This window comes from Martes martes (genome assembly GCF_963455335.1).
Source record: "Martes martes genome assembly, chromosome: 10".
Lineage (NCBI taxonomy): Eukaryota > Metazoa > Chordata > Mammalia > Carnivora > Mustelidae > Martes > Martes martes.
In genome coordinates, this window is record NC_137898.1 from 51,804,401 (window position 1) to 51,817,716 (window position 13,316).

Below are 13,316 nucleotides of genomic sequence, written 5' to 3' on the forward strand. Positions count from 1 at the left end.
GGTGTTATTCCCATTATATGAAAACCCTGGGTATTGTGAATATGTCAGGTCTCAGGTCTAAAACAACTTGTAAGGGGCTACATCGGGTCAAACCTCTCTTAGAAGCTTGTGATCAGCACTGTAAGCACTCTGCTTAGGGGAAGATTTCACATGGAATCCCTGAATGGATGGGTAGATTCCATGGAGAATCTTTGCGGAAAGAACCAGCACTGCAGCCTGAGTCCTCAGGTGCACATCCTTAATGTGGCCGTGGCCAATTTTCCCCAGCAGCTCTGTCACACTAGGAAATGTGTCTGTGTTAGGTCTCTGCCTCTAAGGCAACCAGAGGGGCAAGGTCTTCAAAAGCTAGTGATGGGGACAAGAGCGAAGGCAGCAATGTGCTGAGCACACAGTGGCTTAGCTGTGCAGTGGGATGACTGGAGCTGCAGGCTCTGTACAGAATGGCTGAGAATGGGAAATGGGTGTACGCAGCCCACGAGAGCCAATATACGTGGGACTCTGCTTCTCAGCCTAACTGAACATGGTCCCAGGTCAGACTCTATGGAGAAGTCAGCCACAGAGTGGCAAAGTGATACTTAAAATAATGTAGCAAACTCTGAAGGGAGTTGGCTGCCTGAAACTGACATTTACCATGCACTGCATTTGTCTTCAAAATTCTCAGGACTCCTATAACTCTAGTTGTTGTTTTAAGGGAGAAGGACAATTAATTGGCTATTTCCTTCCCCATGTAAGGAGAAGGAACATTGTATTTCCTTTTCAAATCTACTAAAAGATAAATCCTAGCTGAGAGACCTTGATTCTGATATCACAGTTTTAGAATCTACTTGTGTAGTATCTTACATTTTGATGTGGGTGACGTGGGAGATGTGGGCAGAGCCCTGGTTTGGAAGTCATGGCCCTTGGAGCTCAGTCTGGACTCTGGCACTAATTGAGTGGGCAATCCCAGGTCTTCTCTGGCTTTCAGGGCTGGACTTGAAGAGCTCTGAGAACACCAAATAACCACCATGGCCTCATGCTTCCTGAGGCTAATTTGGGTGACAGCATGTCTCTTGTAAGCCACAGATGCTGAAAGGGGGGGGCAATCTCTGTCCCTCAGTGGGCAAGCCTTGGGACTTTGAGAAGATCCGAAGAGAGGGAACTGATGCAAGATGCTACAACCTCAGAGTCAGAGAAAGAAATGATGATCTTAATGAGAGCTCAGCTGGAGGGGCTCTAATGGCCTCGGGTGAGGGTGGGAGGCAGGGGGATGAGAGCTCAGCTATCGGAGCCTGGAAGGCCAGGTAACTGCTTTTTGCTCAGTCCAGGTACTAATGGTGTGTCCAACCATTGTGGGGTCTGTTGTGGGCAGTGACCCAAGTCTCCTAGGTGGAGGACAGGCAGCTGAGCTGGACTGAGCTGGGTGTGCAGCAGATGCAGGAGCTGGAGCTCCCAAACCCTATCAGCACGATGGCTTTTTAGTTCATGAACAGTTTCCTCACCCTAATTGGCTCTCTAGGGCCCCAGGAGTAGCACTGGCACCTCAGAACAGTACCTGTTACTGGGAGAGCAATTCCCCTGGTACTGGGAAGGAGGCAGGCTGTGTTCTGGGGGATGTGCTAGCTGCTACCAGCACTGCTAAGAAGGATATAGTTAAAGTAGGTTTGCTGAGGGTTCCCTCAGTTCAAGGTAGCTGTGATTGATGAACAGGGTCTTGGAGGGGCCCCTTGTCTACTGGAACTCTCTCATTCAAGGGGGACCAGTCATGGTTGACTGCTGTGAAAGCTAGAGAGCAGGAAAGACTCTTGGAGCTTATCTCTAATCCCTTACCACATAAAGGGAGCATCAGGAGTCCAGAAAGCCTTAGAATCCTGCTGAATGCCGTAGTTATTATAGAACCTGAAAAAATAAATTCAGCTCCTTTGCCTGCCAATCCAGGGCTTGCCTGGATCTGATGGCCAGTAGACACTGCAGACCTAGAGTAGGCTGCTGCTCTTGGATCTCCCACTATCAACTCTGTCCAGACCAGCTGGAAATGGGGACAGGGTCTTTGCTGGAGTATGTCAGTGTAGTCCTTGGATTGACTCTTGAGATTTGAAGGGAAAGAAATAGAGGTGCCAGTCTATCAGATGAGATGAGTGAGCCTAGACCCATCCAACCTGTACCTTCTGCATTCCGCTATGGGCTATTTCTTGTCCCTGAAAGCTTGTTTCACAGCTGGGCTGTCCTACGAACCAGAGCTCTGAACGCTATGGACCATCATCTCCTGCCTCAGCCCGTCACCTAATCTCATGCTCATGTTCTGACTCTGGCTTGGATGGGGCACGTGGCCCTGCCGCACACTCTTTGGATCCCCTTGGCTGAACTCACTTTATCTCTTGCTTCTGTGTGTTATGCTCCCAAATCCTCTAGCTTCAACCCTGATCACTCTCTTCTGTTTTGGGCCTGCCGCTCTAGCTACCTGAGAGGCTCTTGATTGCTTATGATTCAGAACAGACACTTAGCTTGGCAAGGCTCTTCCCAGTCTGATTCCAAACTAACTTTAGAGCCTCATCTCTGTCACTCTTCTCCATGAACCAGCTTTACCAATCTTTCCCCCAGAGGCCTCACATTTTGACATCTGCAGTCCTCTGTTTATGATGTTCCCTCCTTCTGGAATACCCTCTTTTTGTTCCTAGCATCCTACCCCAAACGGAAGGTTGTTCCTAGTGTCCTACCCCAAATGGAAGTGTGACCCAGTTATCAGAACTCAAGCACACAGGGATGGAGGTAGATTTGGAAACAAACAGGATCCCCATTACCAGGATTGAACCCCAAAGGGTGAGGCTAGAACAATTGAAGTAGCCATTGCTTTAGGCCAGGGACCAGCAAACTTTGTCTATAAAGGGGTAGGTAGTAAGTATTTTTGGCTTTGTGAGTCCTACGGGCTCTGTTACCACTTCTCAATGCCACCACTGCAGAGCAGATAATTTGGGAATTGATGGACCTGACTGTGTTCCAGTAAAACTTTATTTACAAAAAGGGCAAGCTTTGGTTTTCCTACCCCTGGTTTAGGCTCTGCCTTGGGAAATTGGTTGGATTTGAATCTGTGAGTGGAATCAAGTAGGAATATCTGTGTAGGAGCCAGGCAGGGCCAGACTCTGGATGGGAACTGAAGGTAGGGAATAGTGTTAAGATGAGGCATATGGAAGAATGACAAGAGGAAAAGGACAGAGTTAATTTTGGCTGTAATCTAGGATTGTTTGAAGGAGGGAAGTGGGAACTCCAGAAGGGAAATTTGGGGATGCATTGTGAAGGGTCATGACCAATTTAAGCTATTCTGTAGGCAGTGGAGAGACACTGGATATTTTTGGTCAATGGAATACAATCAAATCGTATTTCTGGAAAGTTATTCTCGCTTAGTGAGAAGAATGGTTGGAGGAGACAAGACTGGATGCAGAAAGCCCTGCCAGGTGGTCACTGCCGTCGTCCTTGCCATTGCTTCTAGCTTACTGGTCTTTGAGTCAGTGCTGGTCTGGATGCCCAAGAATCACTTGGGTAACTTGCCAAAAGTATAGTTTTTTGGTCCCGTACCCATACCCAAGAGATTTGGATTTGGTAGATTCAGGATTTCTAACAGCACCTCCAGATTTGTGAATCACGGGTCTGGCAAAGCAGGATGAAGCCTGACCTTAAAGAGGCTATGGACGCCAGAGAAAGTAGGGCACACATAAGATGGGGTCTGGCAACAGCCCTCTCCCTCCCTCTTACCTCTGGTCCTGACAGCCCCTCCACTTAACTCCTTTTTCTTCACATACCACCACTCCCTCCCACATCCTATTTTGGTCATGCCCTATTGGTTCTCTTTGAAACAACTCTTCTGTCCCTGTCTTTCCATTGCTACCCTTGTTCGGGATCCCACTACTGCTAAACTGGACGAAACTTCTCCCTGACCCCCCAGTCCCCAGGTCATCAAGGAAATCATAAAGCCCAGCTCTGTCCCTCTCCAGAGCCTTTGCTTTTAGGATAAAGGTCAAGCTCCTTAGCTTAGCATTCAGGGCCCTTCAGGAACTTACTCTCCTGCCAGTCTTTCCAGGCATATTCCCTGCCGTTCCCACCCACGCTTTTGCAATCTTCCTGTGCTCTGTGCTTTTACGGTTATCTTGTATTTGTAGCTTTGCCCCCTCCTTATGTCTTCCCTCCAACTCAACCTTGCTTTTCCTTCCCTTTTCTCTCCCTGCTTGTGTTCGACCGTATCTCCCCCGGGGTGGGGGCGGGGAGGGTAGAGTTAGCTGCCAAGGGACACCTCCCAGGACCTTTGTGCATCAGAAACGTGTGTCTTCCCCATCCGAAGTCCTAATCCTCCACTTGTGACGGACAATTGGTCACTATGGCAACTGACTGTGACGTCACAGGATAAGGACTTCAGGTGAAGTGGCAGGAGCAGGTGAGTGTGTAGGAAATAGATTTTAATGTCTGTTGAAGGTCTCCCCCCCCCCCCCACACCCTCCTTCCGTGCCGGGGGCACGGAGGGCTATCTCCGGCTCCTGCTGATTTTTAAAATGATGCGGTGAGAGCGTGTGCCTGGCATCTGCGTGCTGCAGCAGTGTGGGGCTGACAGAGTGTGTCAACTTGAGCTCTGGGTGTGCAGGCACCGCTGCTGCGTGAGCCTGTTATTCCGTTCTGGATTGCTATTTTGATACCCAGATTGCATCATTCTTCCTACGTATAAACAGGGGGTCCCCAGGGCCCTGCAGCTACTCACTTCTCCACCAACACTGTTGTTGTGATGAGCTCTATTTAAATGAGCTGCCGGATCGGGGCAGATTCCAGCCATACATGAGCACTGTCATTTTGGGGAACATGGAGGGCTGAAGGATTTTTGGATCGAGTCCTAAAAGGCTGAGAGTGATGGCCTCCTGAGCCGTGCAGAGGGCGGCAGAGCTAGTTCCTGAAAGTTGAAAATCTCGTTTTCTTCCTTCTGAGCTTCTATTCCAAGGCACCCAGAGGATTAGGAAGGAGATGCAGCTAGGAAGAGAGTCGCCTCTTTGAGGTCTCCCTCTTGCTGCTCAGTTTGGGAAATTGCTGCAGAGCCTTCGAGATAAACAGGAACAGGAGGAGTCAACCAACCTTTTCTTGCAGGAGCGTCTCAGGTGAGCTGGAGAAATGCAGCCCTGGCTGAGGATGTATCAGAGAAAGGAGAGGACCCAGGGTGCTCCCCTTACCCCACCCAGGACCCAGTTCCCTAAGGGTTAGGCCCTGCAGCCCAGTTGGCTGCAGCACGCAGGGTGGGTGTGCCTGGGCACTTGGTGAGCACTGTCCTCGGGGACCCGTGGTGGTCTCACCTGTCGCTCTTCTGACTTCTCTCCCAGGTGTCGCTCTCATCACAGGGCAGCAGGGCCACAGGTAAACCTGCTGGCAGCCAGGGGCAGGAGCAGCAGTCCCCATAGGATCAAAGTCTGCCTTTCTAGTAGGGACTAGGCAATCTCGGGAGTGGGTGCAATGTATTTCTAGAGGGGGGGCTGCTGCTTTGAGTTATGGGCTAGAAGAAGGCTGCAGGGGCTTGTGTGGTGGGGGGCTTAGCTGGTGCCTAGTACCTTGGGACTGTCCTTGGCTGGGAGGGCAGGAGTGGGTAGTGAGGATGGCCAGCATGCCAGAGGATACCACCAGAGGGTTTGTTTTTCTTTTTTTTTTTCTCCTTGCCTGGTGACTGACAGAGGCATAAGGAGATAGAATGTCTTACTTGTGGATACAGAGATAGATTGTCAGGGACTGCTCAGTGGTTCGAGGTAGCACCTATATTTTATAAGGGTTCCGTGGCTTTCAGCTAAGTCCCTCCCTCTCTCTGGGCATCCACGTCACCATCTGTATGGTGAGGGAATTGGCTACATGCAAAAAGCTAGGTCTGTCCAGCTTTGGTTCTACAGGTGAGAGCTGGGAGGGGAGCGTCAGGCTGCTTCTGAGGATGCCACTGCTCTGTGGGAGTCAGAGCTTGGGCCCCAGCTGTAAAGTCCCTTGGAGCCGTGGACAGAAGCTGTAGGATGAAGGGCTTCTTAACCCTCAGTGGGCTGCGTAGCACCGGGCTCAGGCTTAGGTACCTGGGGTTCATGTGTCCCTACCTGGTGGGCTGAGCTGACCACCTCCTTGGGATGTCTCTCCCAGCCTAGCCTCCTGGTCCCCAGTTGCCTTGGTGCTGCTATTCATCTTTGAAGGATGGACTATCCGGTCTTGACCCCCCTCCCTTGCTGCCCCACTAAGTCTTGAGCTCAGCACACTCTAGGCCCTGGCAGCAGTGGTTGTCGTGCCAGAGTTCAGGCAGCTTCCCATGCCCTTAGCTCGTGGGTCCTTCAGTGAAGCTGGGAGTTAGGGGAGGCTGGATGTGTCCACCAATCCCCAGAGAACCTAGGTATCAGGACACCCTGCTGTCTGTCGGGGATCTGCCCTCTTCCCTTCCCTGCCAGAAAGGAGATACATCACAGCTGCATTCAGTATGTTTCCTAACTTTGTGGAGCCTCTTTAAAACTGGGTGGTCCTGCCCTTCTGAGCTGCGTGGTATGGGGAAAGAGCTATCAGGCTCAGGTTCGGGACCAGGGGATGCTCTCTCTAACGTGCTTGTTCTCAAAAATGGTTGTATATTGTTATATAATATACAATTTCAACAACTACTCATGCCTGGATTCCACCTTCTAAAGCTTTGATTTAGTTGATATGGACTGGACATCAGGATGTTTAAAGTGCCTCATAGGATTCAAATATGTAACAAAGTTTGAGAGCCACTGGTCCTATAATATGAAACTATATCCAGATTTATTACCAGGCAGAAAAATTCTTCTTCACCTGCCTTTTCTCAAAGATCATATTTCTTAAAACTTGAAGCACAGATGGGCGGCTCCCAGTTCCTTCCTTCTGGATTCCCATGATCCAAAGCTGGGTTCAGGTCATCATTAGAGTCTGATCATTATTATGGAATATTTTACTTATAATAAAATTATTGAATTAATTAAAACTACCTTGTTTACACTTGGAGTAGAGAGCTATAGCATAATGGAAAGGGCTGGGTTTTAGTATCAGGGAGACTTGGAGTTTCTCTGCCCCTGTTTCATATGATCTTTGCCAGGTGGCAACTTCTTGGAGCCTCAGTCTCCCCAGCTATGAAATGGGGATAAGGCCTGCCTCTCAGAGGTGGTTTGATGATTAAATGAGGTAACATTCCTAAAGGTCTGGTGCAGGGAATGGTGGTAAGAGAACCATCTGCCCCACATCTCCCAGGGACCAGAGTGCTCACTCTTATGACAGGAGGACTGAACACCTTGGGCTTTCAGAGCTTCTCTGTCAGGCCCCTAGATCCCCAGGAGAACTCTGGTACCTGTGACTTCTTCATTCAGGAGGCAGAAACCCCACTTGCTCTAGGAATGGTTGTGTGTGACCTTCGGGTCCTGGCTCTGCATTGCTCAGAATTGATATTCCTGTGTATGAAATAAAAGCTTAAGGCTATTACTTGAATAATCCAAATAGAAAAAAGGAAGTGCATCTAAATATTTTATGTAACATGTGATTTAAATATGTATTAATAACTAAGTATTAAGTATTAAATGTTAAATATTATAAGCAGATGTTTGGTTATTTTATATGTACATCTGCAGCCCTACGGGTTCATGTATTCCAGCTGTCTGAAGTGAAACTTCAGGGGTACTTGGGTGGCTTAGTTGGTTGGACATCCAACTCCTGATGTCAGCTCAGGTCTTAATCTCAGTATCGTGAGTTCAAGCCTTGTGTTGGGCCCCAGACTGGGCGTGGAGCCTACTAAAAAATTAAAAAATAAAAATAAATAAAGTAAAACTGTTTTGGTATTGACATTGAAGAATGGGGAACCCTCTGGAAACAAAAGCTCAAAGTTAGTACAGCTTAATGGGGGTTAGGGACCTTCTAAAGGAAGATAAGAATTTCTGGACAAAGATGTTGTGACCTGGGGCACCTGGGTGGCTCAGTCGGTTAAGCACCCAACTCTTGATTTTGGCTCAGGTTGTGATCTCTGGGTTTTGAGATTGAGCCCTGTGCCAGGCTCCATGCTGAGCACACAGTCTGCTTGAGATTCTCTCTCCTCCCTCTGCCCCTCCTGCTTTTGCCGGCGCTCTCTCATTCTCTCTCTCTCTCTAAAATAAATCTTAAAAAAAAAAAAAAAAAAAGATGTCATGACCCAAAGAGAGCACATATCCTCTGTGTCTGCTCTGGGCCCCACAGCCTCTCTGGGACCTGCTCGTACCACTGGCACAGCTCTCTAGCTCTGCTGTCTGCCATAGATCTTCAACGGGATGAGCTTTTAGATGTAGGCCTCTCCTAAGCCATCAGCCTGTCCCCTGACTTGCTGACAAAGGGGATAGGCAGGTCACTGCTTGGCCCTCTGTCCCACCCAGTCTTGCCCAAGGGAATATTTCTGAAGCTTAGGTGCAGGAGGCAGAGGAATAGGGTTGGATAATCCACAATTCCCTGCTATTCCTATTCCCTTCATTTTAAGGATGTAGAAAGTAAGATTTAGGGGGAAAGGGGTCACTTACCTGAGGTTACATAGATAGTGCCCACTCTGGGCCTGGAACCCACATCTCCCAGTTCACAGCCTTTCCCAAGCACTGCACCTCTGCTCTGGGTCAGATCTGATTCCTTTATCATCCTGGCTGGGTTTTTTCTCATCACCCTAAAAGCTTCCAGACAACTTCTTACTACTTTCAGTGGCTGTGAGTGCAAGGAATACACATGGGATACCCAAACCTGAAAGAAATATAATTGTCCAATCTGCTAAAAATTATGCAATATCCTTTAGTGGCAATTGTGGATTATTTTTGTATGTAGACATATGAACAGATAGTTAAAATGCAATGTGATATTTGTCATACTAGAAGGATGTTCAGGGTGCTGTGGGAACCCAGAAGAGGGAATAATTAACTCATCCTGAGGGAAATCAACCTTGCTTCTCCAAGGTAGAACATTCAAACAGGTTTGAAAGGATGAATAGGAGTTTATCTGAAGATGAGGAGAGAGGGAGTGGCACTTGCACAAACAGAGTTAGGCAGAGGTTTGATATTAAGAAGACAGCAGAGATATTTGCTCTGGCGAGGACACAGGGTGCGAGGCAGGTGAAGCTGAAGATGAGACTAGAGAGGGGTAAAGCCAGCTTGGAGGGGCTATGAGCACCAGGATGCCGACTTTGGCATTTAAGCCCAGGGGCAGTAGAGGATGTGCTATGAGGCCTTGCCTGATCTCTTCAATTAGTTCTCTTTTTTCACGAGGCAAATAAGACTAATGTTTGGACATCTGCTTCCAGAGGCTTAGAAGCCTTGTGGAAATCATTTTCAAAAAATAGAGCAGCATTTCTGACCTGGGGGTAGATGAGGAGGATCTCCTCAGGACGAACCAGGTGGAAGGGAGGGACAGTCACCTGATTCCCCTGGGTGATGACACCTGTGAAGAGCATTCTTTTTCACCTTTGGCCACTGTTCTTGACAGGCAGGAGAATATCTGGGAAATGGTAGCTCCATGGCTCTGTGAAGGCTGGGGAGGGTTTCTTTGGCGGGGCGGGGGGTTTTGGGGGTAGAAGGAGAGAAAGAGTATTGAATTACTACTTTGTGTGATGTTGTAGATTTTGATTTTTCCAGGATAGATCAGTTAGCTGTTGCTGCATTAGGAGACACTCAAAGTTTAGTAGTTAACAAAAACTGAATTTACTGATGATTCTATAGGTCAGCAATTTGGACTGGGACTCTCCGGGTGGTTCTTCAGGGCTTGGCTAGGCTGGGCTGGGCTTGGTCAATCTCAGCTGTGCTCACTGTGGTCACTCCTGTGTCTGTGTTCAGCTGGTGAGGCAGTTGGGGCTAACTGGTTTATGATGAGTTCCAGTGAGCCGCTGAGACAACCAAGGTGTCAGTCTGCCTGGTCTCTCATCTTCCAGCAGCTCCAACCTGGGCTTGTCCATGTGGGTGGTCTTAGAGTTCTGAGAGCAGAGCGGAATCATACAAAGCCACTTGAGGACTAGGCTTGGAGCTTGTTCAGTGTCACGTCTGCTGTGGCCGGAGCAGGTCATGAAGGCAGCCTGGCTCCCAAGGGTTGAAGATAGACTCCCCCTTTTAATGGTTAGGATTGCACGTGCACGGATGCGGTGGTGGAAGAGCTTGTGGCCACGTTTTCGCTCGACCTCTCAGACTCTCTGACTTCGATCACCTGGGAGAGTTGAAATTGAGGTCCTAGCCTTGCTGTGAATGGGATATGAGAAAACTTTTGAATTCAAAGTCAACATTTGCCAAGGATCAGGTGCTTTCTAAAGTATTACAGAAAATAAACCTCATGGCAACTCTTGTTTTCTCTTCCTATTTTACATCTGAAGTAACCAGAGCACAGAGTTGCTGAGTGGGATTAAGTGACTAGCCCAACCAAGGTCACTGGGCGGTAAACCTGGTATTTAGACTTCAATTGGTCTGACTGCAACTGCCATTGTCTCATTTCGATGGTATGAGGCTGAGCAGAATGTGGTGGTCCTGCTGCCTTCACTGCTATAGCCACTGCTTTCTGGGTGGCCCTTGTGCCTGGGCACAGGCACCTGACCCTACTCAGGAGCCTCATTTCCTTGCATGCAGTGGGTTTCCTGCTCTTGAGGTGGGCCTAAAGAGTACTCTAGTCTCCAGGCTGGCAGTCTCATGATGCTTATGTAGTACAGGTACCCCTTGTGCTGGGGAAAGTTTGTAGACTGTTACATTTCTCTAGGAAAAGGAGATAGGACCAAATGTTCATGTTCATGGGTGAGACATGGGCAGTGCATGCAACGTGGCTGGTTGGAGAAGGCCCAGCGAAAGCTCTCTGAGCCTCATGGGCAGACTGACTAGTATCGGCAGTAGCAAGAGAAATATACCTCCTAGATGAGTAGGCAGGGAGGCCTTGCTTTCTCTGGGGAGAGCTTGCTTGAAGCTCTAGCTGTGAGATCTTTAAAGTTCTGCTATGTGGGAACCTTAGTGGCTGGATCTATGCTCTGGGCTAAACTGGCCCCCTGGAGCTTGGCCAGTAACAGGAGCTGGGCTCTCAGAGCTGGGGAATGAGGAATAGGAACAGCAGGAAGGCTCCCAGTTATCAGAACCAGAACAGGGTTGGGCCTGTGATAGAATGGCTTGTGAGTGGGGCAGGACCAGACCAAGACAAGGATACAAGGAGGTCTGTAGGACTGGCCCTTACTGAGATGGCCATGTCCAGAGTACCTAGATGTTAAGTGCAGGCTGTGACATCAAATGTAGTTCATTTTGACATAAGTGGCACTGGCACATACCTTGGTGTTGTATATTAAAAAACCTTGTGTCTAGGCCTTATGTATAATCTGCCATGTTGCCCTGACTCTGCCTTTTTGCTCCCCTCCCAGAGCTCATCTCCTGTCCTGGGTGTAAGCAAGTATACCTTACCAGGGATGTAACTGAACATTTTTTCCTGCAGTGCGTTTCTACTGGGCAATCCAAGATGGCCAGGGTAAGTTAGGATGAGTAAAGAAACAGCTGATCCTTTTCAGAAATCTTTGGGGCCCCTGTTCATAAATTCACTGGTTCACCCATCACTTCATCTGACTTGTTACTCCTCCACCAGTTTGCCTAATCATCCATCCATCCATCCATCCACCCACCCACCCAGCCTTCTCCCTCCTCTCTCCTCCCCTTTCTTCCCCTCCCTTCTCCCTTCCTTCCTTCCTTCCGTCCTTCTTTCCTTCCTTCCTTCCTTCCTTCCTTCCTTCCTTCCTTCCTTCTTTCCTTCCTTCCTTCTTTTTATCCAAAGAGTATCAAAATACTTGAATTGGAGAAAGTAAAATGGGGGTATTTTTCTCTCTTATAGCTCTTACTGGAAAACACTAGTACTAAGCTTTTATTCCACCCCCCTCCTCGAGTTGAAACTTATATACCAGCTTGAACTAAATGGATTCATCAATCTTGCCCATATTTAGCAGCTAATACCTTTTTCCTGAGTTTCTGAAATTTCACATCACTTACTAACTAGCACCTCCTGTTCCTCCCTCCTCTGGGGTACCTTTGCCACTGCATTTGGTCCATTTGCCCAATCTACTTACTTGCCTATATCTAATTTTTATTGAATGTCTGGTATGTGTTGGGCCTTGTGCTGGGAGCTAGGGACACAGACACCCATGTTCTTTGCTTTCAAGAAATTCATAGTTTAATTAGTAAAACTTGTATTTCTCTTCTTCCCCCCCCCCCACTGTGGGTTTGTCATATGCCAATAAGAGGACACTGTGAGAATCCACACCATTTTGATGGCCTGTGTTATTCAGGCCCAGACAGGCCAATGTTTTCCAAATCTCCTTTTTCCTCATGTTTTTACAATTAGCCCTGCAAGATATTTGCTGACCGAATGAATGAACGTCTGGACTAGGAGAGGACCAGGTTCTTTTGGGCCCAAAAAGCCCCAGTTGTGGAGGCATGACTCTGAGAGTTGGTCTGTACTTGTTCTTTCTTGGTCATATATGATCATCTCTCTCTGTACTTCCACAGCTCTGGCTGCTCCCTTTTTGCAGGCACACGGGATTTTCTGTTTTGCCTGTGCGCTTCCATTTCAATCCCTCATCTGCCTGGCAGACTTCTACTTGTCATCCCTAACCGATCAGAAGTCACCTCCTCATGAAATAGTTCCTGGCACATCCTAGGCTGAGCCCCTGGGAAACCCCACTTTGCTTCCTTAGAACTTGGTGTGGCCTTTTATCACAGCATCGCCCACTGACCCTGCCAGTCCACCACCCCATGCAGGCTGTGCATGCCTGGGGAGCCCCCCTTTGCCTTACTCGAGTGTCCTCATCTGCAGCATGGGACTTGGGGGAATAGCCCCTGAGGCCACTCTTGTTTTAGTCACAGAGGATGCTTTGCTTCACAAGCCACCTTGTGACCTTCCCCAGAGGCTCTCCAGAATTGACTGCCCTCCAGGGAACAGCCCTCCAGGCTCCCAGCCCCTCCCAGAGGGCCCCCCACCCCCGGAGAAGGATGGGTCAGTAACCACAGACCTCTATGCTTGCAGAACTGCTCCGAGTGCAAGGAGAAGAGGGCGGCGCACATCCTGTGCACCTACTGCAACCGCTGGCTGTGCAGCTCGTGCACCGAGGAGCACCGGCATGGCCCTGCGCCTGGGGGCGCCCTCTTTCCCCGGGCCCACAAGGGACCACCAGGTAGCTGTCCCTGCAGCTCACGCGCCCCGAAGCAGTGCCTGACTGCAGACTTCTGGAGAGCGGCTCTTTCTTACCTTGTTTCCCTGCTGGGAGTGAGGGTAGGGGTGGCCTCCATGCTTTTCCCAGAGGACACGACAAGTTCATGCCAGGCTCTCCCTTGTTGGGGAGA

General features: G+C 49.0%; 1 protein-coding gene across 1 annotated transcript in view; it reads left to right on the plus strand.

The window, feature by feature from the left end:
• The window catches only part of TRIM66 (tripartite motif containing 66), a gene marked incomplete at both ends in the record, with an annotated part of 49,364 nt that overhangs the window by 9,512 nt on the left and 26,536 nt on the right, over nucleotides 1–13,316 (plus strand). Inside the window, 2 exons of the mRNA XM_080817606.1 lie at nucleotides 11,351–11,454; nucleotides 13,000–13,147. Coding sequence (XP_080673732.1) covers nucleotides 11,351–11,454; nucleotides 13,000–13,147 — 252 coding nt within the window. The remainder of the gene's footprint in view (nucleotides 1–11,350; nucleotides 11,455–12,999; nucleotides 13,148–13,316) is intronic.